The following is a 27,680-nucleotide window of genomic DNA, read 5'->3' on the forward strand; positions in this document are numbered from 1 at the left end:
CCTCTCCGCCCCCACCCCACTCCGGCCTATCACCTTCACCTTGACCTCCCTCCACCTATCGCATTTCCAAAGCTCCTCCCCCAAGTCCCTCCTCTCTACCTTTTATCTTAGCCTGCTGGACACACTTTCCTCATTCCTGAAGAAGGGCTTATGCCCGAAACGTCAATTCTCCTGTTCCTTGGATGCTGCCTGACCTGCTGCGCTTTTCCAGCAACACATTTTCAGCTCTACCTCAAAGATGGGCCAAGGAGTGATAGATGGAGTTTAGTTTAGATCAAGGGGAGGTGCTGCATTTCAGTAAGGCAAATCAGGGCAAAACTTATACAGCAAATTATGAGGCCCTAGGGAGTATAGTCAAACAAAGAGACCTGTGGGTAGAGGTGCATAGTTCCTTGAAAATTGAGTCACAGGTAGACAGGTTGGTGAGGAAGGCATTTGGCTCACTTGCCTTCATTGTTTTTATTACTGAGCATAGGAATTAGGATGTCATGTTGCGGTTGGACAGAAGATTGGTGTGACCACTTTTGGAACACTACATTCAATGCCAGTTGGCTTTCTTTAGGAAGGAAGCTGTTAAACTTGAGAGGATGCAGAAAGGATTTACGAAGATGTTGCCAGGACTTATGGGTTTCAGCTATAGGGAGATTGAACAGGCTGGGGCATTTTCCATTTGGCATTGGAGGCTTAGGTTTATCAGAACCTTATAAGAGATTTACGAAATGGTGAGGGGCAAGATAAGGTGAATTTATTTTATTAGATTCCCTACAGTGTGGAAACAGGCCCTTCGGCCCAACCAGTCCACACTGACCCTCCGAAGAGTAACCCATTTCCCTCTGACTAATGCACCTAACACTATGGGCAATTAAGTATGGCCGATTTACCTGGCCTGCACGAGGAAACCGGAGTACCTGGAGGAAACCCACACAGACACGGGGAGAATGTGCAAACTCCACACAGATAGTCAAGGCTTTTTAGGCTGAGAGGGAAAAGAAAGATTTAAAAAGGATCTGAGGGGTAACTTTTCATGCAGAGGGTGCTGTGAGTCTAGAACGAGCTGCCAGAAGAAGTGGTGGAAGCTGATACAATTACAACATTTAAAAGGCACCTGGGTGAGTATATGAATAGGAATGGTTTTAGAGATTTGTGGACCAAATACTGGCAAATGGGCCTAAGTCAGATTGGGGCGTCTGGTTGGCATGGATGGGTTGGACCAAAGGGTCTGTATGACTCTCTGACTCTATTTAAAGGGTGTGCTGGTTTACAGAGGGGGGAGAAAAAAGAGAATTGGTTGAATTAAAGAGACAATTCTTCACTGGTAACTATTAGACTATTTTTAATCACATTCTTCAATGTTTTTCATCTGCTGTGAGCTCATTAAGGCTGAGATGGACTGTGCCTCAGCAGGTTTCTCTAATTCCTTAGACTTTCCAGCAACAGTTTGTACAGTACTCTATACTGGTTATAATATTAAAACTGTCCTACATGTTGAATTTTAAAGTTAACTGTTTACATCAAAAGGCATAAGGTTTGAACTCTATATTAATAATTAAGGATCAGGTGCCATAATTAAAAAAGGTCAATGATCATTTTGTTTCATTAATTCCTACCAATAAGATCAATATTTATTTCTTCTAAGCAGTAAGAAATTTTCTTTCAAACAAACATATTTAAGATATTATGTAAAGATATTATTTCACTGGACCATTTCAATTTCAAGTTCTAGTTCTGAAACCAAACAAATATTTCAAATTCAAACAAGAAATGCTGGAAATACTCAGCAGATATGTAACTTAAAGTATTAACCATTTCTCTCTCTACAGATGCTGCCTCATCTGCCACACCTTTTGAACATGTTCTATATTTATTTCAAAAATTGGGTATTTCTTCACCGATGCTGCTAGACCTACTGCGTTTCTCCAGGACTATCAACTTATATTTCAGAGCACTAGTCTACACAATATTTCACTTTCATAGTTTCTTTTACATTCCTTCTTTTGAGATGTTATCCAACTTTATTTAAAACATGATAGGTTTCCAATTAATAGCCAGTTGTGGAAAGGCATTGTGATCTAAAACCCTTCTTCATGAAAGGGATGGAGAAATGGTCTACACCAATGCACAGTGCACACTACTGTTACTGTCTACAAGATGCACTGCAGAAATTAATCAAGTTTCCTGAGACAGCTTCATCCAAACCCATTACTCCACAACTCTCCACTATCTCTAGAAGAACAAAGGTAGAACATTCACGAAAGCACCGCCACCTGCACGTTCCTCTCCAAGTTCTCACCATCTCAACTTGAAAATACCTCTCAGTTCCTTCAGCATTACTGGGTCAAAGTCCTGGAACTCCCTCCCTGACAGCTCTCTGGGGTATCTTAACCAAATGGACTCGAGCGATTTAAGAAGACAGCTCACCCACCAACTTTTCAAGGGTGATAGGAATGGGCAATAAATGTTGGCCCAGCCAGTGAAACCAACATCTCATAATTGAATAATAAACAAACAGCTTTCAAAAAACAAATTACTGCTACTACACACCCTTGCACTGATAAGGCAAACTTTTTAAGAGGCAATAATTCATTTGAAAAAGTCATTTACAGGAATATATCAGTTGACATATAAGTACTTTATCTTTGTTTAACTCTTGGAAAAATTTTCTTGAGCAGTAACGGAGATGTCCAGTCAACCAGTACAAGGTACAAATAATAAAAACACTAACAGCTATTAGAGAATATAAAATTATTAACCTGTCATAATACCATGCATTCCACAATTATTTTAGGAAACTTTAGTAGTGGTTATTGGGTTAAAAGAAATTGTTCTAGGAGAAAATACAACATACAATAATTTCAAAAATCGCAACATTTACAAAGAATCCACTTCTACTCTTCCTCTCACTCCAAATCAATAGTCACAGATAATTCATTAAGTACGCTTCTGTGAAGAGAGACAATAGCTACACTTGCCATGTTAAAAATTTATGCTAACAAATTTAATTCTTCACATTACTCATCATTGAAACCAACAATATATTATGCTGTGCAGTAAATGAATACAGCTAATAGGATCTTGGGCTGTACAAAATGGGGAATACAACAGGGTGGACTGCTGAACATGCTATGGTCACTATATTTCAGGGAGGATATTATGACATTGAGAAGGATGAATTGGTTAGCTCCCCATAAAACACCCACAGTTAAACATCCAAGGTACAAAGATGTGTCCAGAAGCCAAGTCAACTTGTATCAGAAAAGTTAGGGATAATAGTGGAGCTTATTCGGATATATTCCTCTTAACTGAAGTTTGCTTGATATTCTAAACAAAATGACACAGTAATTTGAATTAAGCAACATTCAGTTAACAGGAGTGGACTGTTCAGGTTCAACTGACCAGCCAGTTATGATAGGGGGAAGTAGACTGTTAGCGTTGCCTTTAAAATGGCAAAAACAGAACATTGTTAGAAGGAGAAATATGCAAGATGAATGAACAAATCAGACATATGAATGTATAATTTACACAGAGTGGCGAGTCAGGAATACGCTGTGAACATTACACCTTCAGTGTTTTTCCAGAAGGAGTTGGGGAGACATTTAACAAAAAAAAATCAAATGAGGGATACAAGCAGTGAACTGTGCATTGTATGGATTGCTTCAATTGTAAAGCCACTGGGCAAATCAAAACTCTTCTTTTTTTCTGGTCCAGTACTCTATGTTTTGATAATAACAAAATTATCTTGGACACCTTTTATCTTTTGGGTTTAAATCCAGATTAAGAAGAAAATATTACATCCTTAATGTTTGCAATAAGTGGCTATAAAAGATGAGAAACCAAAATATTGTGGTTACAATTCTTTTGTAGATATTGTTCAGCTAGGGTATATACCCATTATATCTGCGTAGAATGACAGCTGAACAGATTAAATTCTTACAAATTTTGCAACCTATGACACCAGCATATACAATCCTATTTCATGCCAATTACTGAAGTAGCAATTTGTCAATAATAAAAGCAATTTCTGGATTAGTGGTGCTGGAAGAGCACAGCAGTTCAGGCAACATCCGAGGAGCAGTACTGCTCCACTAATCCAGAATCTGGTTTCCAGCATCTGCAGTCATTGTTTTTACCTAATAATAAAAGCAAGCCAACCCCAAGGTACACCCACACTCTGTGTTCTGTACCTTTTCCTATTATATCCACGAGGACAGGTGGAGAAAGAAGAGACCACAAGTCAGTGTTCAGCATCACCAGCATAATTCATTTAAAAACCTGATAAACCCTTCCTCTATAATAGGAGAATATAAAACTCTGCACACAGAACAAAAACAGCAAATCAGAAAGGATTGGTGCAACATCACAAGAAGTATCTCTATAGAAAGTCAAAAGAAGATATGAGCAGCTACATTATCTTCATGTTAAAAGAATGCAAACAAGCCAAATCACTTTACATACTGTGCTTCATAATCAGAAAGGAAACAGTTGGACATATGCAACCATATTACATCACTATAAACAATATCAAAATGCTTCCACAAATTACTTTTGGAGTACTTTTCTTTTGAACAAAATGTCATCCAATTTTCATACCAAAGATCTCACTGAGATGACAGTATCAAAATTAATGATCTTGTCTGCCATTTAAGGGACAAAATGGGTTTGGAAACTTTTTAATCTCCCTGTAAAAAGTAGCTTTGGATCTTTTATTTGTATCCAAAGCAGAAAACAGAACTTCATTTAAAAGATAACATTGCTGCATCACTTCCTCAAAACGCTACTTTCCTGGCAGCATAAAATTATGTGGTCACATATTCTGAACTGAGTTTTGAACATGCAAACTTATGATTCAGGTGTGCAAGTCCATAGTATTAAGCAAAGCTAACACTTCATGTACAGACGTACTGTGAAAATGGTGATGAGAATACCCACATTATGAATGATTGTACTCCAAAAGCAATTCATTCATAATGATGACACAATTTATTACTTAAATGAATAATAAGTATTTGGTATTGGTTTCTCCATTAGCTCAAATTTTAGAATGCAGATCACTTTTTTTTCCCCAAAAGTGTAACATCACATCACTCAGTCTACTTGGGCCAGAAGCATTCTGTAATCTAGAAATTAAATGTGATCTCACATTTAAAGAGCTGCAAAATACTTTGCACTATACATGCCCTAAAACCAAAGGGAATCCAATGCACTTGCATTTTTGCTTACTGTTACTCTCTATTCTGGAACACGCATGGAAATTTGGAGTTAAGTTGACAATCCTGAATTTCATAATCCAAATGTAAAATAGTAGTAGCCAGATCTTGCCAAAATGCATCCATAATTACTCCATTTTCCAAGATATTCATTTTCCAAAACTCAATTGAAATATAAGAATTGCTGGTCAATCCCACCACTCTGCTGACCTCGCATGGAAGTGGAAACTGCATAGATCCCCACAATGACCATGCAAAATCAAACAAGTGGTTACCCTCACAAAACTCAGTGCGCCCAATTTAAAGGCCATTTCAGGCCCACAGGTCCATGCATAAAGGACAGGTGTATGGTCAATACACAAAAAAAAGACAACACATGCTCAGGACTTTTTTTTTTAAAAATAACAGAGACTTTCTTAACCTTTTTCCAAGGAAACCAACTTAATATTCAGGCCAATTCTACAGTCAAGTGAGACTGAGTCCCACAAAAGGTACATAATTAGAAAATCAAAAACCCGCAGCCCTTGATTTTCTACTGTTCACTTTACTGGAAAGAATATCGCGGGTTCTGCAAAAATCCTTGCTGTCTCCTCTTACAGTACTAATTTGTTAAAATTACACAACTGAAGAATCAGTCCCCTTTCATCATTTGTGTACGATTTTGAAAAGAGAACAACTAAAATAACATACAACATAAACTTGCATCACAAAATCGTAAATGCAGACAGATATCTTGAAATTACACCAGAACACAGGCTTGAGAAAAGTAGAGTTCAGTTCGCAGATTATTTGCAGATAGAAGAACTTTCAGTTCAATACTGCAACCATCATTTTATTTTCACTTCGAGGAACTGAACAGTTAGAAAGACTGCAGAAGATTTCTACCTTACCAAATACAAGTGCCAGTCCATGTGATGTTCCCACTGCTATCACATTTGATACAACCTGGAGAACCAAAAAGGGTTTTTAAAAATAAACAAATACAATCAGAAATTCTTGGCTTCAATATGATCTTTCCTGTTCTAGCAATGAAGAATTTCTGTGCACTCCAAATACCATAATTTCTAAAGAGTTCCCTTCCAAACCACCCACTGACCAGATTTGGAAATATATCACTGCTCCTTCAGTGTCGTTGGGTCAAAACCCTAGAGTTTATTCCCTAATAGCATTGTGGGTCTACCCATAGCACATGGATTGCAATGGCTCAAGAAGGCAGCTCAGCGACACCTTCTCAAGGGCAACTAGAGACTGTCAATAAATGCTGGCCCAACCAGCAATGTCACACAAGTGAATTTAAAAGATAGCTCCATCGATTCCAGTTATGTTGCTTTAGTTCGCTCCCTTCTTTTAAGCTACGTTAAAAAAAATCCCCCCCAAAAAAATTAGCAAATTCTTTTCAACCTATACCTCCTTCATGCAAGTCTTAGCAATGTTTCCAATCAGAAAAAGCACTGCTAAAGGGCCTGACTCTAATGCTGAGCACTATTTTAAGGTAAGCCAGTCTGAAACTGGTGTCAGGTATTCTCAGGCCACAGCAACACTAAGTAGCTTGATATCTAATTCTGTTACTAAGATGTTAATATACTTAGGAACTAATGGTAACAAAGCAACCACGTGTTCTGAGCTAATTAGTTAATTGTATCAAATGTGAAAATATATACATATATGGAGAACTCTTGTGATGTGGTGGTAGCATCCCTACCTCTGAGCTAGGAGACCTGGGTTCAAGTCCCACCTGCCCCAGAGGTGTATAATAACATCTCTGAACAGGCTCATTAAAATAACTATTAAAAGGATCTTCAGGCTGTTGTGGTGCAGTGGGGGTAGCGTCCAAACCAAAGGTGTGCCAATGGGTTGATTAAATACTATTAAACACATATAAAGAAGAGTCAGACAGAGTTCCATGCTGTATGACTCATTGAAATAAATCTAACTGGAAAGACCATTTTTCTCTAGACTTCACTAAAAACATTGAGAACTAGCAGGAAACAACTCCAACACAGCTTTGCTGGGGAGATTCTCTGAAACTGATTTTGAAGAAAAACAATGAAATCAAATCAAAACTGCTGTCAGGAGAAGTAAATGCTCGCTAACCGAATAGTGCAAATATCTGTCCAACTTTGAGACAAGCAGCAGAATACAATGGTGCTTCTTCTAACAGCCCAATAAATGCTATTGTGCAGATGAAAGGGGCATGAATTAAATAAATGTTGAGTCCTCTGAGCTACTAAACAACTAAAGACATTACCCACTTAAAATATTGTCTGACCACTGCAATATGCTCTTTGTGCGAAATTAAAAGCACCAGTTTTCATTATCTTACAATCATATCTCGCGTTGCAATTATCTTAGACAGATCCAGTTCACAAAATAACCAATTTCACTTGCTTCTCATCAATTCCCATTTTCTGGTTGACTATATATACATACACACACATTCATATACATTTATATACTGACATATATATGTATGTGCGTGTGTGTCAACGTAAATTCTTACCACATTTTAATAAAATATTTAAATCAGTACAGTCATGTAGGCTTGTATGATTATGCGTGGTCATGTACTTACAACAGCAGTGGGCAATCCAGCATCTACTCTATCCTGTAAAATAAAATGTTGAAACTTTGAGTATGGAAAATCTCATCTCACTGACTAACAACTGTATTCAAAATGCACATTGTATCATTAATGTGACTGAATTAAAAAACAAATACCAGTTCAGTAAACAGGAAGATGTGTAAGTTATGTAGAGGAACCTTGATTATCCAAATATCAATTATCCAAAGGGGATCTCAAGGTCCCGATAGAAACATTACGTCAAAGAGCTGTTTCAACCCTGATCGCGTCTTTTGTTTACAGGTACAATGATTAAAAACGAACTTGGCTCACTGAAATGCTGCCAAGAGCAGTCCTGGACAGTCCAGGCACCGTCTCTAAATGACTGACCTACCGCCCTCTCTAACCTCCCCCCCCAACACCTTCTCTGGAGTTCTACATAAGGGTGAACCCTAAAACCCCCTTCTCCAGATAATCTCTCCAACATTGTCCTGGGAACTTGTCAAAAATGTGTGTGTGTGTGTGTGTGTGTGTGTGTGTGTGTGTGTGTGTGTGTGTGTGTGTGTGTGTGTATACAGACGGGAGCGTGGGGTCTCGCACGAAGTATGCTTTTGCCTAGTGTCCTGAATGGGGAGCAGAGTTCAAAGAAAACACCAAGCCCCAGAGGAAATAAATTAACTGAATAGTCATTTATCTGAACGAAATAGTGCCCGTCCATCTCATTTGGATAATTGGGGTTCCTATGTACACGAGAGAACAAACTAGATATTTCCATCAATGTGACACTAAGGTTAATGATGCTTACCAGTAATCATGCAGAAATATTAGTGGCAAATATACAGATAAAAATGGAAATCCAAAGGTTTCTGTGACAGTTGTTTTATTCTACGGTTAACTTCATAAAAGCATTTAGAGTCTACAGTGTGGTGCTAGAAAAGCACAGCAGGTCAGGCACCATCCAAGGAACAGGAGAATCGACATTTCAGGCAAAAGCCCTTCATCCTGCATCTACCTTGTTGTCTGCTTCCAAATTAAATGTATTGACCATCTTGAAGATACCACACTTGTGTGGTAAATGCAAGGTAGATGCATTGCAGAAAATTAAGTTTTATCCATTTCTGTCCAAGTAATGAAATTTTGTCCCTCAATTGAACGGTTATGGATTTCAGAGTATTTGCAAACCCTCAAGGCAGTTAACAATGAATTGAGTTTACTCAAATCAGAGACCAATAGAAATTTGGATAATAGTGGATGTGGGGATAGTGTGGGAAGATTGAAAGGCAGCTTACTCCTTAAATTTATTAATTTCTCAGTCATTTAACAATGTGTCAGATATTAATCACTGGTACTGAAAATTAACTATTACAAGCATGACGTTTTATTCTTTCAAGGTCCAATTGCTGGAGATTACAAAACTAAATTAATTTTACCCATTTTGTTGTCTCTCCTTCGGATTCCAATCACAAATTGTTATAGAGCAAGAGGAAATTTGCCAATCTGCTGTGTTTCCCTATATACATGAGCATTGTTTAAATAAAAACAAATCATCCAATGCTCTCTAGAGTACCTCAATTGAACCTTCCTCCACCACACCTCCACGCAATGCATTACAGATCCTAACTATTCACTTTTATTCACCTGTCTGTATAGTTTGCAAAATACTGCAAAAATACAACTCCTGGTTTTTGATCTTTTTGAGCTAGAACAATTTCTCTCTAATCCACACAGACCTCTCGATTTTGAAAGCTACCAAATACCTTCTTAACTTTCTCTTTCCAAGAAAAATGATCCCAACCTCTCTATCATAACTAAAGTTTCTCATCCATAGAAACCTCTTCTGCACTCTCTTCAAAGCATTAACATCCTTCCTACAACATATTCCAGAATTGTACAGAATACGCCATCTGACATCTAATCTAATGTCCTGTACAAAAGTTCGTCATACCTCCCTGCTCTTACACTCTATGCTCTCCCTACCTGTCCTGCCATCTTTTATTGACATACACACATATACAACCAGCTCTCTCCACACCTGCACACCCTTTAGAATATTACCCTACATTTTGTATTGTCTCTCATGTTCTCCATATCAAAGTGTATCACATTCATTTTGAACTTTATCTGCCACCTATCTATCAATCCCATTACTTGTCAATGTCCTTTTGAAGTTCTACAGTCCTTCTCATGGTTCACAACTCTCCTAAGTATTGCATTTTCCACAAACTCTGAAATTATCCTCTACACACCAGGATTCAATTCTGGTCTCCTTGCTTTTGCAAGGATGTTGCAAAATTTTAAAAGGTTCAGAAAAGATTTACAAGGATGTTGCCAGGTTTGGAGGGTTTGAGCTATAGGGAGAGGCTGAATAGGTTGGGGCTGTTTTTCCTGCAGCATCAGAGGCTGAGGGGTGACCTTATAGAGGTGTATGAAATCATGGATAGGGTGAATAGTCAAGGTCTTTTCCTCAGGGAAGGCGAGTCCAAAGCGAGAGGGCATAGGTTTAAGATGACAGGACAAAGATTTAAAAGGGACCTAAGGGGCAACTTTTTCACGCACAGGGTGGTATGGAATGAACTGCCAGAAGGAATGATGGAGGCTGGTACAATTACAACATTTAAAAGGCTTCTGGATGGGTATCTGAATAGGAAGGGTTTAGAGGACTATGGGCCAAATGCTGGCAAATGGGACTAGACTAATTTAGGATATCTGTTCAGAATGGACGAGTTGGACCAAAGGGTCTATTTCTGTCCTGTACATTGCTATGACAATGAATGTATTTAGGTCATTTCTATGTACTTGTAGTAAGAAGACATATATTTTTAAAATCCCAATACCAACCTCTGGGGAACTCCATTACAAACATAGGAACAGGAGTAGACCATTCAGCCTCTCAAGTCTGCCACTCCACCATTCAATGAGATCAAGTCTGATCTATGGCCTTTGGCCCATGTCCCTTAATATCTTTGCTGAACAAAAAATTATCAATCACTTACTGATTTAGCATCAACTGCCATTTGTGGAAGAGAGTTCCAAATCTCTATTACCGCTTGTGTGTCGAAAGAAGTGCTTCCTAAAATCACTCCTGAGCAGTTGGGCCCTAATCTAACCCAGAAAACATTTTTCCAGTTAGAAAACTACCCGTAAATCATTAATCTGTTTCCTACCCTTCAGTCAGTTTTATCCACATTGTTACTGTCACTTTTATTCGATGAGTTTTGACTTTCCTCACAAATTTATTGTGTACCACTGTATCATATGCTTTTCAAAATCCATGAACACCACTCACAGCATTAATTACCCTCAGCAACCCATGCTGTTAAAATTTCAACTAGTTAGTTAAATTTTCCCATAACAAATCCTTGCTGTCTGTTCCAAATGAACCGACAATTTTTCACGTGACTATTCATTCTTTCTCTTTATTTTGCTTTCTATGTGGCATTCCATTCAACCACAAGAAGTTACGTGTTTTTTTTTCTTTCCCCAAATACTTCAACCTGATTGGTTAATGAGATGTACAGTTGCTTGTCCAATTCTCTTCAGTGCCAGATCCCAGTTTACCTCACTATGACATTATCAGAACACACTGTCAATAACTTACCACACAAAATATTAGAACTTAAATGTTCAAGGGCAAGTTTAGTTTAGATACCATCAGATGCACCCTTACAGCAAATTATAGCAGAATATTCATATCTCAGGCAGGACTTCTTTTCTTCATCAAGAAACAGTGGAATAGCACATCAGACCTCTGACATCTCATATTCTTGTTGTCTTTTATTTTAAAATGATTAATATCAGGATGCTTTTTAAAACTGTTTACTATTATTGTCCTATTGAAACAAGAAAATAAGCTATCATGACCACCAAGTTGTATTTACAACGAAGAAAGAACTGAATTATGTTTAGCCAAAAGATGCAAAACTGTGCATCTGTCACCATCACAGAGGAAACAATGTAAAATAATTTCCAGAAGAGCAATGAGAGGTACTTACTGCTGCAGAGACAACTTGTGCAGAAACTCCTTTAAGGACTGATCGCCGTACAACCGAACCATGAATGCCTGAGCTAGCGTCTGAAATTTTTTTCCTTCTAGATGATGCCATTAGTTAAAAAAAGAGTGGAAAACATAACTGAGAGAGATGCAACATTGTAAAAGAAATTATAACCCAGACCCTTCCGAGTAAATCAATACCAATCATGACTGATGAATGGCATTTGTGGCAAAAGTCAACAGCAGACATTACACAACTTATTTCACTGCTCAAGCCTCATTATAATCCTTTAACAAATACAAACAGGTGTTTTTTTTTTAAATCATAACCTATATTAAAATCAAGTTTCAAATACTTTTGCCTCTATTCCGAAAGTAGATTCCCAATGGATAAACAGAAGGCAGCAACCGACTACGATCCAGCCCAAGATTCGTTGTTCGGAAGAATGGAAGTCTTAGGTTTTTGAAATCCTTACAATTAATACAAATGGTTTGTCACTAAACTTGTTGTAAAAGTCAGCGTCAATAGTAATTGTGGAGCAGGCAGCCAATCTTCCAAAAATACGATATATTCAAGATGGCTGCATCATTACTATTTTAACAAGTTTCTGTGACCTGCAAAAATCATATAATCCCTACAGTGTGGAAGCAAGCTATTCAGCCTATCCGAAAAGCATCCCACCCATTCCCACCCTGCGATTCCCATGGCTACTCAACCTTGCCTGGGCATCTTTGGACTGGGAGAGGAAACCAAAGCACCTGAAGAAATCCCACACAGACACAGGGAGAATGTGTATATGTGAAGTTTGCATAGTCACCTGAGCTGAAATCAAGCCTCGATCCCCAGAGCTATGAGGCAGCAGTGGTAACCCAAGCCACCATATTGCTCCAGGCACATAAAAAACACATCAATTAGTTTCCAAATACTGACTTGTTTCCTGTTCATTATTCCCAATATAAACAATTATTCCATGTACTCAACATCAAAACCTTTGGTGAGGTCACAGTGTATACGCTCATAGGTATTCATTATTCTGTTTAAAGCTAACTCTAGTTTTAAGGCTCAGGGGCAATCCATTACATAGTCCATCAGAGTGTCTCCTAAGTTTCTAATTCATGGCACAGTCACAAGCAATAGTTAAAAAAAAGACTGCTAAGCAATTTAAACTCAGTAAGAAGAAAAATACAAGGTGAAGGCACTGTTATATTTAATTTCAATACAAATGGCTTCCAAGAGATTTCAGAACTTTTCACCTCATCGACTCTTATTTGTTGAATTAAAGTAATTCAAAGAAATTAAGTAAAAATAAAGTAAACTCACTGTAAACTCTTACCGCTTTAAATTTGTTCTGTCTCCACTATCTGAACTAGCAAGAGATGAAGTTTCACCCGAATGCGTATCAATGCTATCCATATTCAAGAGGGCTGGATCTTCCAAAATAAATGATTCATCTTCATCTTCCGTCTGTGTGGGGATGGAAATCATGGAAAGAGAAAAGGCTTTACAGTTTGTGTATCGTTTTTGCCTCACCTTTTTTTTTAATTCATTCATAGAAAGAGACATCACCGATAAAGCCAGTTATCGCTTGTTCTTAACTGTCTTTGAGAAATTGATGGTGAGCTGCCTTCTTAAATGAAACCAAGTTAGCTTGCTAGACCATTTCAAAGGGGCTGGAGTCATAGAGGCTAGACCACAAAAAGATTGCAAATTTATTTCCCTATGCGTTTTTAGTTTCAAGGCCTTCATTATTGATACTAGTTTTTCATTCCAGATTTTATTTATTGAACTCAAGTCTGCCAGCTGCAGTGCTCGAATTTCAATACATGTGGCTGGATTATTCGTCTAAAAACACAAGCACAATGCTACTGTATTCCTAGTATAGTCCTCATTCTCAGTCAGAGCTGAAACCATACATAAAAAAAACTATTCCTTTTTTGCCTCCTGTAGCTGCTCCACTTCCTAAATATGGTGACATGTGATTGTTTAAGATAGGGTCCAGTACATTGCTATTGAACAAGGAAAATGGGAATAGCACAGGCACGAGGAGGGGGCAATGATAACGCAAACACAATCATGGTGCAATGTGATTCAACAAATATGAAAATGGACATTCTTCATATTAATACGTTAACCAAATTAGACTGACGAGAGCTCTTGAGACAAACGATGGTACATTTCTCTGAACACTTACCCATATTCCGTTCTCTGATGTGTTCCTCAATAATTGTGGAATGCAGTGATGCTCCTTAGTGTCACTGAAAGTTGTCAATGGCTGCTGAGAATGCTTAGCCCAAGCACAATTGCACAGAAACCTCAATATTTCTATTAACTACATGAATTACTCTTGGAACACCTAACTTGTATTTCACACTTCCGAGCACTACAAATACAAATTCAGATTTTCCATTTTCACAGAATCAACATACATCCCAAACACGGTAGAACTTCCACATGTCTTGGAGATACACCAGACAGTCTTCAGACCTAAGGGGTCGACCTCTGCTGAAACTCTGTCGGGGAGTACAGTGAGCACAATCTTTCCACTCCAGAACCCAGAGACCTGTCACTGAGTGGCAACTTTGACAGCCTCTGGCCAAGCAGTGCAGTCCATTCCTTCCCCTCCGTGACTAGCAATGAAATTTTAAAATTAAAATTGCAAATTACATGCACAAGATGATGGAAAGTGGACAAGAAATCACAACCAAAGCCTTTAGGAATTCTGGGGAGAACCTCTGATAAAAGTAAGCCACTGTTTCTGCATGTGGATTTGTTTTTAGTTTGGATTTCAGATAGCATGGAGGTTTTTTTCCAGTCAATTTCAGTGAGGTAGCAACTTATTGACGCTTCAATGATCTTCTCCTTAATTTACAATTCCAAAGAACCCAAGATGAAATAGAATCCTCAATATTTGGTATCCAGCCTTTGAAAAGTTGTAAGTATCTTAACCTAAGCATAAGGCTTACCTCATTCAGTATACTTTCTAGAGTAGGTGGAGTATCGACTTGGGGAATATCAAACTCCTTGTCATCGATCTGCACAGAAAAGAAAAATGAGAAATTCATTGATGAAGTCATCTTTGAATCAGTGATCACATTAAAAACACCAACAAGATAAGGATTGCGACAATCGTTGGAATTGACACTAATCACAAACCCAGTGCGATTACTAGACTAGACGGCAGGATGACACCATGCCCTTTTCAAACATGAAGTTAATGGATCACAATAATTCAATCTTTCTGTGACAGACACAGCAGGATCTTGCCAGGAATGGTCAGCCTAATCAAATCAGAGTATTCAATTAGCAGAAAAACCTATTTGGACAAGTCCACCTTCAGCAACAGTGCAACTTCAAGAAATTGCTGAAATGAGAACATAAAGAGTTCTGAATACATCTTTCAAAAAAGAATCACTCCCTTTTTTTGGTGTCGCTGAGGTAACTGCCATCAGCGCCCCAGGATTCAGTGAAAGTAGATGATTTCAGGACAGCACTCCCTCAAAAGTTCTTCTCATTGCCAGTGAGGAAGCCCCTTCCATTGCACACAGCTGAGGTTAGGAATTCAGTCTGAGCTCAGAAGCACAAATCCTTTTTGAAAGACAGTATAACATAGTGCAACACTACAATTCTAACATGATATGCCCCGAACAAAATGGTTTTGCCACCCAAAACCCATGATACTTCACAGACATGTGTATGCAATATGAATTTTATTTTAACCTACAGGATTAATCATAGATCAGCAGCAGACTGTATTTCTGCATCGCTTGTGTAAATAGGCTACCCCAATCACTGTCAAGCAACTCCTATCTACACAGCAGTATGAAGAATTGGCCCTAGTGGACAATAATACAAGACAGAAAATTTCAAACAGTCAACCTACTCCATGGCACCAAGATGATATTCTCACGGTATGCCTGTAGGATATTCTCAAAATGAAAAATCCCTTTTGTATTTATTTAAAAATTCATTCACAGGATGAGGGTGTTGCTGGCTGGGGCAGCATTTATTGCCCATCCCTAATTGTTCGAAGGACAGTTAAGGTTCATTCACATTGCTGTGGTCTGGAGTTAGATGTAGGCTAGACCACGTAAAGATGGCAGTTTCCTTCCCTTATGGACATTAGAGAACCAGATCGTTGATTCTAACAATCAACACTGTATTGACCAACACTGTTATCATTAGACTCTTGATTCCAGGTTTGTATTGAATTCAAATTCCTCTACCTGCCTTGGTGGGATTCAAACTCAGCTCCCCAGAACATTTCCTGGCTCTCTGGATTAACAGTCCAGCAATAACAACATTAGATTAGATTACTTACAGTGTGGAAACAGGCCCTTTGGCCCAACAAGTCCACACCGACCCTCCGAAGAACAACCACCCAGACCCATTCCCCTACATTTACCCCTTCACCTAACACTACGGGCAATTTAGTATGGCCAATTCACCTAATCTGCACATGTTTGGACTGTGGGAGGAAACCGGAGCACCCAGAGGAAACCCACGCAGACACGGGGGAGAATGTGCAAACTCCACATAGACAGTTGCCTGAGGTGGGAACGACTGTGCCACCATTGCCTCCCAATTAAAATCAAGCATTTGGTATATTGTTGTGGCTTGCGTACTAGTTTATAATAGCATAACGTTCAGTATACTACTAATGGCAGCTTGCACCGCTAAGAGTTAAAGTGTATTCATGCCACAGTCTCTCCTGAGAGTTTGGGTATTAACAATCAGGGAGCAGTCCATGGAGTCATGAGAAATTGGGAAGCTCAAGTTTGGATCTAGATGGCTGAATGAATGGTATATAAGTCCTGCTTGGACTTGTTTTCCCAAAATGCAGCACCTAGCATTTATCTAAATTAAACTCCATCTGCCACTCCTCAACCCATTGACCCATCTGATCAAGATCCCGTTGTAATCTGAGGTAATCTTCTTCACTGTCCACTACATCTCCAATTTTGGTGTCATCTGCAAACTTCTAACTATACCTCCTATGCTTACATCCAAATCATTTTTATAAATGACGAAAAGTACATTTTCTGTAACGTCAGAATGAAGCTAGCCCACAATCCCATAATCCATGAAGATGCCTACACTCATGTAATTCTTGTACTGTACACGTATCCCTGAATAATCCCTCCATCATTGGCAACAACAGCTTCCTTTGTACCCAGGAAATTACCTCTCAAAACCATAGCTCTATCCCTCTTTCATAGCAGTCAGTAATTTCATTGCCCAGACCTTTTAAACGTTTGATTCATTTCAAATAGCTGTCCGCAGGACATGCAAACAATAGTAACATAGATGGTGGCGTACATGAGCACAATTACACACGCAATAAAGCAAAACATGAAAGTGAAAGCAAAACCTTGAGAAACCAACTAAAACTGAAACTACAAAAATATATCATTGTAAATACACCAGCTCATGAACTCTTGCTGAATTTTGGTACTAGCCTGTCATCTCTAAAACATCAAGTACCATTCATCTAGTATCTTGATGAAATTTAACCATGCCAAGATGCTTGTCGCAAAGATTACAGAGTTAAATACGACACGGAGCCACAAAAAATGATATTAGGGCAGTGGAGGTTCTACACATAGGTTTTAAGGGGTGTCTTAAAGGAACAAAGAGAGAATGAAAATCAGAGAGGTCTATGGAGGAAATTCCAGAGCCTAGAGTCCAGGTATCCAGAAGTGAATTAATTAACGTTAGTGATAAAGACGATGCTGGAATTGGATTTCAGTGTTTCACAGTGTCAGGAGAATGTGCGGCAGGGTGGCTCAGTGGTTCGCACTGCTGCCTCACAGCACCAGTGACCCAGGTTCAACTCCCACCTCAGGCAATTGTCTGTGTGAAGTTTGCACATTCTCCCTGTGTCTGCGTGGGTTTCCTCCCACAGTCCAAAAAAAAAGTGTCAGTTAGGTGAATTGGCCAAACTAAATTGCCTGTAGGGGAATGGGTCTGGGCGGGTTGCTCTTCGGAGGGTCGGTGTGGACTTGTTGGGCTGAAGGGCCTGCTTCCACACTGTAAGTAATCTAATGGGGTTCAACATCAAGCCAGGTAATCAAGTTAAAGAAGAGCCACTACATATCACATTTGGTACCAAAACAAAGATTGCTAGAAAAATAGTTTATCTCCACAGCTGCTCCCAGACCTGCTGAGTATTTCCAACAGCTTCTATTTTTGTCTCTCATTTCCAGCATTGGTTTTAATGTTACATTCAATGTCAGGACCGAGCACAGGCAAAGTCAGTCTCAGACAGGTGCAGTTAGAGGACCAGCTGTCAAAACGCAAAGTTACATTGACAACAGTGTGGTTATTTCCCACCTGATGCTTGGCTTTGCAATGTAAACCCGGGTCAGGACCCAAACGAGAAGGACAACAATTTTGTGTGTGCGCGCGTTTAAGAAGAGGAAGATACCTGGTTATTATCACTCCATTCATAACACAAGAATAGAGTCTGGCTCCAGGTTTAAACCAGGAGGCAACGACTGCACCACAAGTGAAGGAGGTATTGCAGGAGCTCAGATTCAAAGTGCATTGAAGGGACAAATAATGTACCACTGGGATGCTGAGTGAGTAAAGGAAATCACCAGGCCCGGGGCCTGGGAATTGGAGTTACACTCGAGCCTGTACTCACCCCCTCCGCCTCGGTCAGGTTGAGCTGCGAGGATGCCGAAGCCAGGCTCCGCGTCTCGGGCGACTCGGACATGCTCCTATTGCTAATGCCGCTGCTGCAGCAGCTCCGCCACTGACCAGGTCCTCTCTGCCCCCAGACTCCAGATCCCAGTCGGGCCGCTGGCTCGCGAACAGAGCCCACCCCGCCCACTTACCCGGCCTCGCCCACTCACTGCCCCGTCACCATGACAACCACCCGCCCCCTTCCCTGACTGACGGACGTCTCAACCAGTCGCAGGTCACATTGGCCGCGTGGGCCGTAATTGACAGCTACCCTGTAAGGAAGGGCACGGAGCACAGCCGCAGGGATGCACTGTGCACACACACAACTCTGAATGGGTGGGAGAGGTGCATGGAACAGTGGCCAGGGCTGCACCAGAGTATAGCGTTCATACATTCTACAAGTTTAAAAAAATCACACAAAACCAGGTTACAGTCCAATTTTTTGGAAGCACTAACTTTCAGACTTCACCAGGTAGTTGTGGAGTATATGATCGTAAGATACAAAATTTACAGCAAAAGTTTACAGTGTGAAGTAACTAAAATTATACATTGAAGAAGACCTGGATTGTTTGCTAAGACCCATACACTCACGCAAACCCTTACACGCAAGCTCTCTTTCATACGCTCAGACATACACTCAGCCACTTATACCCTTTACACTCATACTCGCACGTTCTCTCACAGACACCCACATACACACACACAAACACACACATATAAGTTTGTGGGGTGAATTTGTACTTGTAAAATTACATTTCATTTTTCTCAAATACTGCATGAATCCATGTAAGATTCTGTTACTCCATTTTTTAGATAAGAATGAGTTTGAACATTGTGGCACAGACAGCCTCACGCAGGGCATCTCACACCTTTAATGCATTATCAGGGCTGACATGACACCAATTGTTAAAGTTCACTTGAGAATGTAACTTTTAAAAAGTTCTATGATTTACATATGAAAGAACTGAAACCAACATGGTCATTCTAAAAGATGAGAGAGTTAAACAATCCAGGTCTTCCTCAATATATAATTTCAGTTACAACACACTGTAAACTTTTGCTATAAATTCTGTGTCTTACAATCTTATATTCCACAACCACCTGATTAAGGAGCAGTGCTCCAAAAGCTAGTGCACCCAATTAAACCTGTTGGACTATAACCTGGTGTTGTGTGATTTTTAACTTCCAACACCAGCATCTCCAAATAATGACTACCTTTTAAGTTTGAATTGTTAGCTAGACCTCTGATTTGGATTATCGAAGATGAACTTGATGATCCACGTTCACTTGCTCAAATGGAGCTTAAACACAAAATGAAAATGTTGGAGAAGCTCAGGAGGTCTGGCAGCAAGTGTGGAGTAAAATCCAGAGTAGATAATAAACTATCTCTTACCTACCTTAGATTACCTACAGTGTGGAAACAGGACTTTTGCCCCAACAAGTCCACACCAACCCTCTGAAGAGCAACCTACCCAGACACATTCCCCTAACACTACAGGCAATTTAGCATGGCCAATTCACCTAACCTGCACATTTTTGGACTGTGGGAGGAAACCGGAGCACCCCAGGGAAACCCACACAGACAGTTGCTTGAAGTGGGAATTGAACCCGGGCTTCTGGCGCTGTGAGACAGCAGTGCTGACCACTGTGCCACCCATTCCACTAAATGGAGGTTATAGAACTTGGGGCTATCACTGTAAGAATTAGAATCCTTCCAGTGTGGAAACAGGCCCTTCAGCCCAACAAGTCTACACTGACCCTCCGAAGAGTAATCCACACAGACCCATTCCCCTCCCCTGTATTTGCTCCTGACTAATCACATAACCTACATATCCCTGAACACTATGGGCAATTTAGTACAGCCAATTAACCTAACCTAGGTATCCTTAAACTTTGGGAGGAAACCAGAGTACCCAGAAGAAACCCAAATAGACACAGGGAGGACGTGCAAACTTCATACATATGTTTGCCCAAGGCTGGGATTGAACCCAGGTCCCTGGCACTGTGAAGCAGTAGTGCTTACCACTGAGCCAGTTTACAGGCCAGACTGTTCAGGAGAGAGGAAGCTGGCAGACCTGTTGAGTTTTTCCAGCAATTTCTGATTTTGTTTCTGATTTCTATCACCCGCAGTTGTATTTTTTTTGTTAGGAAGCACTTCTACACAAATAGGGTGGTAGATGTTTAGAAAGCTCTTTCACAAATAGCAGTTGTTAATTTTAAATATGAGATTGATAAATTTTGTTCAGCAAGATGCATTGAAGGATATGGGCCAAAAGCAGGTGTATGGAGTTAGACCATAGATCAATATGATCTCACTGAATGGTGGAACAGGCAGGAGGAGCTGGATGGCCTACTCCTGTTCCTATGTTCCTAGTTTCTGTGTTTGTTTCAGCCTGCCAGCAACTGAATTGTTTTACTTGAGCTTAAGCATTGTTTCTTTTAAGAAACCTCATGGGCTTTAGGAATAGTGTCTTATCTCTGGAGCAGGAAATCCTGATTCAGGTCCCACTTACCCCAAAAATGTGTAACAACACCTCTCAATAGATTGATTAGAAATATATTTAAGAAACCTTATTGTCCAGTAATGTTTAGTCAGCTATGGCAGTAACTGCTGTTAAGCCTGCGAATGAATACATTTTACATATTTTCTGAACCATAGTCCACAATTAAAAAGGTTCTTTTAATTGCCTCGCACATTCTTGTCCAAAGATTACCCTATCATGGACAGCATGAGCACTTGTTTCAAAGTTATGTGCAGTGATGACCATACCAGTAGTAAGCAGTGTCATTTTTATGGAAAATCTGATATGAAATCAATGAATTTATAACATTAAAAGGTTTATTTGTACTGTTTAATTCAAACTGGAAGATATGTCAAAGAGCATTCAAATAGTGTGCTGAAAGATATTTTGTTCTTATCTCATTAAGAAAATAACATTAAGGTAAGAGGAAGAAACAGTGGAAATAGAAAAGAGCAAGCAGACATTTCATGGGGATGCTGCAAAACAGCCATGAGGAGAAGAAGAAGTGAAAATGTGCATACTGGACCACAGATAAAATGGAATGTCTGATTATATGTGAAATGAGAAGTGTTATAAATACCATTATATCAGATTTTGGCAGGACAGCTTCTCAGCTCCATTGTGAAAATGCATGGGCTAAGCATGCAGTGTAGAACTGGGATAACATAAAAGAAGCTGGCTGAATATGAAACGAAGACACTTCAATTTCATAGGTCCCTGAGTAATACAAAAGAAAGAGTGTGTTTTGAAAATGGACAGGTGAGAAATACAAAGTTCCCTTGACTTTTATTGTTTGTTCAATAGAACATTAAAAGTCAAAGGGATTTTGAATAGATTGATGATCTGTACAAAACTTTTGGTAGTAAAAGTGTTGAAACCATACTAATGAAAAGACAAATACAAAAGCAAAATATTTCAGATGTTGGAAGTCTAAAATTAAATGTTGTAAGTAGCCAAGAGGCCACACACCACTTTTCAATGAAAAATACTTGATCATGAGAAGACCCACTACAGTTATTGTTTTGGTGTGTTGTTCAGGTGGCAAAGAAACTGGTATTCTTATAGGTCTTTTACACAAAAAAAGGCATCAAAGATTGAAATTCCAAACTGAGTTTTTCTACATTCATCATAAAGGAAGTATGATTGAAGAAGGGATGAAATTGTGGTTAAACAAACTATGTTCAGGTGACCTTCTAAAGAAAGCAAATTCCTTTGCTGTATGATTAGTTATAGGTGCATATAACCGAGGCCACTGTCAGTTTTGCACGGTTACATCCATGGAGACAGTGAGGTCTGCAGATGCTGGCGGTCAGAGTTGAGAGTGTGTTGCTGGAAAAGCATCCGATGAGCAGGAAAATCAACGTTTTGGGCCTGAGCCCTTCTTCAGGAATGAGGCTGGGATCCTCGGGTGTGGAGAGATAAATGCCGGAGAGAAGGTAGCTGAGAGTGCAATAGGTGGAGGGAGGTGGGGATGAAGGTGATAGGTCAGAGGAGAGGGTGGAGCAGATGAGTGGGAAGGAAGATTGACAGGTGGGACAGGTCATGAGGGTGGTGCTAAGCTGGAAGGTGGGAACTGGGGTAAGGTTGGGCGGGGAAAATGAGGAAACTGGTGAAGTCCATGTTGATGCCCTGGGGTTGAAGGGTCCCGAGGTGGAAGACGAGGCATTCTTCCTCCAGGAGTCGGGTGGTGAGGGAGTAGTGAAGGAGGATGCCCAGGACCTGCATGTCCTCGGCGGAGTGGGAGGTGGAGTTGAAATGTTTGGTCACGGGGTGGTGGGGTTGATTGGTGCGGGTATCATGGAGATGTCCTCTGAAGTGCTCTGCGAGAAGACGTCCATCTCCCCAATGTAGAGGATACTGCATCGGGAAAAACAGATGCAATAAATGACATGTGTGGATGTGCAGGTGAAACTTTGATGGATGTGGAAGGCTCCTTTGGGGCCTTGGATGGAGGTAAGGGGGGAGGTGTGGGTGCAGGTTTTATAATTCCTGCGGTGGCAGGGGAAGCTACCAGGAGGGGACAGTGCCTTGTTAGGAAGCGTAGACCTGACCAGGTAGCCACGGAGGGAATGGTCTTTGTAGAAAGTGGATCGGGATGGGGAGGGAAATATATCCCTGGTCATGGGGTCCATTTATAGGTGGCAGAAATGTCAGCGGATGATGGGATTTATGCAGAGATTGGTGGAAGGAAGGTGAGGACCAGGGGTCCATGCCTGGTTATTTTTGGAGAGGGAGCATGAGCTGTTCCCTGGTATGCTTGAGACTTTAGCTGCAAATGTGTTGCTGGAAAAGCGCAGCAAGTCAGGCAGCATCCAAGGAGCAGGAGAATCTGCAGTCCTCACTTTCTCCTCATGCTTGAGACTTTCCACACCTAATGGGCATTGTGGGGCTGGCATGTATTAGTTCCCTCCACATTGACACTTAAATTTATATTTAATTTTGCTTTGAGTATTTGATCATTGCTAGTGTCCCTTTAAGGATTATTTATTGTTTAATTTCATTTAATTTTATTTAAGTGATTGAAAATTGTTTACGAAAAGTCAATTACAACTCCTGGATTCTTTTGGTGGAAAAATCATTCAAAGCATCCATACCAGAGGAGTAGTCAGGTGGATGGGTGCACAAAGCTATAACTTAATACCATACAGAGCAAATTACCCACAACTTCACAGGTGTCTAAGTGAATGATTAGATTACATTACAGTGTGGAAACAGGCCCTTCGGCCCAACAAGTCCACACCGACCCGCCGAAGCGAAACCCACCCATACCCCTACATTTACCCCTTACCTAACACTACGGGCAATTTAGTATGGCCAATTCACCTGGCCCTGCACATCTTTGGACTGTGAGAGGAAACCGGAGCACCCGGAGGAAACCCACGCAGACACGGGGAGAACGTGCAAACTCCACACAGTCAGTCGCCTGAGGCGGGAATTGAACCGGGTCTCTGGCGCTGTGAGGCAACAGTGCTTACCACTGGGCCACCGTGCCGCCCACGATTGGGAAACTGTGAGTGAGTGTAAGTGCAAAACAAATGTGTGGCAAGTAGCGAATGACTCTGGTGAAGCAATTCTGTAGCCATTCATGAACTGTACTAGTTGCAATGGTCTAGGTGGCAGTGAAGATGACCTATTTGACAAAGATGAGTTCAGGAACACCTATGATAGTGAGGTACAATGGTGGGACCTTTTTTGGGCTTCTACTATTAGTAAGATGTCATACTGCATTATTGTTTTGTCTCAAGATGGTGGCTCAGTGGTTAGCAACTGCTACCTCACTGCACCAGGGACCCAGGTTCAATTCCACCCTTCGATGACTGTTCATGTGGTGGTTGCACATTCTCACCATGTCTGGATGGATTTACTCTAGGTGCTCTGGATTCCTTCCACAGTCCAAGGATGTGCAGGCTAGGTGGATTGGATGTTCTAATTCAACATAGTGACCAGGGATATGGAGGCTAGTTGGGTTAGCCATGGAAAATGTAGGGTTACAGGGATGAGATGTGTCTGAGTGCAATGTTCTTTGGAGGATCTGTGAGGACTCGATGGACTGAATGGCCTGCTTCCTCACTGTATGGATTCTATGAAATGTGACTTTAGACCTGGGTGAAGGCCAGAGATGTATAAAAACTCTCTCAACAGGTTGATTAGAAAATATCGAAATGCCTTTTTGAACTGATTGTTATTGAAACCACAACCTATTAAAGCATTTGATATTTTATCGATAAGGACGACAACAATTGTGGATAGAGATGAGACAAATGCACAGGCTGGGTCACATCTACCGACTGCCTTACTTAGATCTGCGGTTACATTAGTGTCTGGGTGATGTCAGGCCAGAAGTGCTCTCAATGCATTGAGAGGGAAGTGGGCACTGCAGGGGATACAATGTGGATATTTCCCCCTCCAGATCCTTTTTTATTTAAACCCTACCCACCCCCGCCATCCCGCCCTCACTTTTGATGGTTTGTATTGCCCACAGGTTTTGCAAGTAAATATCTCATTGGCTGTATAGGTGATTTACTGGTAGCTGGTGAATTGTCACGGTGGTTTTGTGATGTTCTGTTGTGTGTAAGAGTATTTGCGGATGTATAAAAAAATGCATAAGTTCCCCATGATCGGGTTTGAATCAGTGTCTTCAGGAGAGATAAGAAAAGATTAGAACTTTTTGAAAAATTTTGTAGTATTGCAATGCTCAGTTGCTCGTTTTCTGTTACTCATTTGCATCCGTTAGTCCGCCTGGAAAGAGAGAATATTTAGACCTCTACAATTCAGCGTTACGGTGTGTAAAAAGTCATCAAATGCAATTCAAAAGAATCGGGAATTTAGATTTCCAACATCCGCTGTATTCTGCTTTTTGCAAACAGCCAAAAGTTCACCCTGCACAGAGGATAGGAGGATGCTAACTGTGTGTTTGAATGACTAAACAGCCCGGTCACATGCCAGAAAACCTAGGCAACCCGCAGCAGTTTACATTTCCGCCTGAAAAGCTGAGGGTTTCCTGGGATCCTGGTGCAGAGCAACGTTACAACCGGCCCGATACCACCCACAGGAAGGACAACTCCACTAAAGGCTGGTAAGATCAGGAACCACTACAGTCCCAACAACAAGCTCAAAAACTAAAACCCAGAAACCAGCCCGTTCATTGAAGGTCTGCATCAAATCGACTATGGCTCAGACGCACTCACCCACTGCGCTAATATCCTTTCGTTTGGAACCTATAATAATATTGTACTTTATAGCTCAGGCAAAAGTGCAATGGAATCATCGTAGTTACTGTATACAGTTGGTTTAGTTTGGAAATCCAACGCGTTTCCAAATCCGCTTTTGTTCAAATTTTCAGCCCAGAATTTCATTCCTCCCTGTGACAGTGGGTATAAGCGATTTCACGCTGGAACTCAAAACGTTTCATAATGTTGCAGTCATGGATATGGAAACAATGTTTGTGTATCCGAGAAATATTATTTCGATTTATCAATTCATTTTCTTGTCCGTTCAGGGAAGGATTTTATACATTGTTACGACAGTAGAACTCTGGGTTTATGTAACATTTATGATGGCTGAGATGTTTCAACAGGAATTTAAAACGATACACCAGCAGTAATCGATCCAATTTCTCATGCTGCTGAATTCCTTCGATCTCAGGCACAGTGATGTGCAGTACAGTAGCTAACAGCACACAGTTAAGTATCTGCTAACGTTAGGAGGGTGAGGAATAGCTCTCTCGAGGAGGAGGTAAATGGGTTCTCATTTGGGTATAAATGTCTCCAAATTGGCACAATTGAACAGAGAGTTTAAACTTGAGTTAGTTCTCCGTAAGAATCTTGGTAACTGAGCAAGAGACATCTGATAAGGTACCCCATCACCATCTTCCACTAAGAAAGTGGCTCACCATCATTCAGTATCATTTATATAAATGATTTGAATGTGAACATAAGAGGTATAGTTAGTAAGTTTGCAGATGACACCAAAATTGGAGGTGTAGTGGACAGCGAGGAAGGTTACCTCAGATTACAATGGGATCTTGATCAGACGGGCCAATGGGCTGAGGAGTGGCTGATGGAGTTTAATTTAGGTATCTGTGAGGTGCTGCATTTTGGGAAAGCAAATCTTGGCATGACTTATACACTTAATGGTAAAGCTCTAGGGAGTGTTGCTGAACAAAGAGACCTTGGAGTGTAGGTTCATAGTTCCTTGAAAGTAGAGTCACAGGTAAATAGGATAGTGAAGAAGGTGTTTGGTATGCTTTCCTTTATTGGCCAGAATATTAAGTACAGAAGTTAGGAGGTCATGTTGCGGCTGTACAAGACATTGGTTAGGTCACTTTTGGAATATTGTGTGCAATTCTGGTCTCTTTCCTATCGCATAGATGTTGTGGAACTTGAAAGGGTTCAGAAAAGATTTACAAGGATGTTGCCAGGGTTGGTGGATTTGAGCTATAGGGGAGGTTGAATAGGCTGGGGCTGTTTTCCCTGGAGCGTCGGAGGCTGAAGGATGATCTTATAGAGGTTTATAAAATCATGAGGGGCATGGATAGGATAAATAGACAAAGTCTTTTCCCTGGGGTCGTGGAGTCTAGAAAGAGGGCGTAGGTTTAGGGTGAGAGGGGAAAGATATAAAAGAGACCTAAGGGGCAACCTTTTCACGCAGAGTGTGGTATGTATATGGAATGAGCTGCCACAGGAAGTGGTGGAGGCTAGTACTAATGCAACATTTAAAAGGCATTTGGATGGGTATGTGAATAAGAAGGATTTGGAGGGATATGAGGCGGGTGCTGGCAGATGGGACTAGATTGGGTTGGGATATCTGGTCGGCATGGATGGGTTGGACCGAAGAGTCTGTTTCCGTGCTGTTCATCTCTATTACTCTATGATAGGAAGCAAAAAAAATGGGGACTGTTAATAACTCATGGCATTGGTTTGTTGGAAAGGGATGATTTAAATTAAGCAAGCTGTTTGAATAAAGATGAGAAATTATAAAGGCAAGGAGTTACTGGTAGGTGTGATGGACAGGTCCCTTAATAGTAACCACAAGCTAGGATGGAATAAGGATGAGAAAAGGGGTGGCGCGGTCGTTCAGTGGATAGCATTGATGCCTGGCAGTGCCAGGCAACCAGGTTCGTTTCCAGCATTGGGTGACTGTGTGGAGTTTGCACATTCTCCCCGTGTCTGCTGGGGTTTCCTCCAGGCGCTCTGGTTTCCTCCCACAGTCCAAAGAT

General features: G+C 40.6%; 2 protein-coding genes across 14 annotated transcripts in view; one reads left to right on the forward strand and one right to left on the reverse strand.

The window, feature by feature from the left end:
• vps8 (VPS8 subunit of CORVET complex) overlaps positions 1-18,586 on the reverse strand; it is a 555,322-nt gene extending 536,736 nt beyond the window's left edge. For 2 of the 6 annotated variants that reach the window (XM_043693079.1, XM_043693077.1), the window contains exons 1-7: positions 18,400-18,584; positions 14,720-14,788; positions 13,090-13,220; positions 11,757-11,853; positions 7,777-7,809; positions 6,095-6,149; positions 4,182-4,187 (exon numbers count right to left, since the gene is read on the reverse strand). In XM_043693079.1, coding sequence (XP_043549014.1) covers positions 4,182-4,187; positions 6,095-6,149; positions 7,777-7,809; positions 11,757-11,853; positions 13,090-13,220; positions 14,720-14,788; positions 18,400-18,471 — 463 coding nt within the window. In that variant the 5' untranslated portion in view covers positions 18,472-18,584. Of the gene's footprint in view, positions 1-4,181; positions 4,188-6,094; positions 6,150-7,776; positions 7,810-11,756; positions 11,854-13,089; positions 13,221-14,719; positions 14,789-18,399 lie in introns of all 6 variants that reach the window. The other 4 variants (XM_043693080.1, XM_043693078.1, XM_043693082.1 and 1 more) reach the window with 3 other exon arrangements.
• Positions 18,587-25,466: 6,880 nt separating this feature from the next.
• nme9 (NME/NM23 family member 9) overlaps positions 25,467-27,680 on the forward strand; it is a 65,681-nt gene continuing 63,467 nt past the window's right edge. For 5 of the 8 annotated variants that reach the window (XM_043693090.1, XM_043693083.1, XM_043693087.1 and 2 more), the window contains exon 1: positions 25,467-25,538. The gene's annotated coding sequence lies outside the window, so the exon portion shown is untranslated. Of the gene's footprint in view, positions 25,614-27,680 lie in introns of all 8 variants that reach the window. The other 3 variants (XM_043693084.1, XM_043693088.1, XM_043693086.1) reach the window with 2 other exon arrangements.

This window comes from Chiloscyllium plagiosum, chromosome 7 (genome assembly GCF_004010195.1).
Source record: "Chiloscyllium plagiosum isolate BGI_BamShark_2017 chromosome 7, ASM401019v2, whole genome shotgun sequence".
NCBI classification, from domain to species: Eukaryota; Metazoa; Chordata; class Chondrichthyes; order Orectolobiformes; family Hemiscylliidae; genus Chiloscyllium; species Chiloscyllium plagiosum.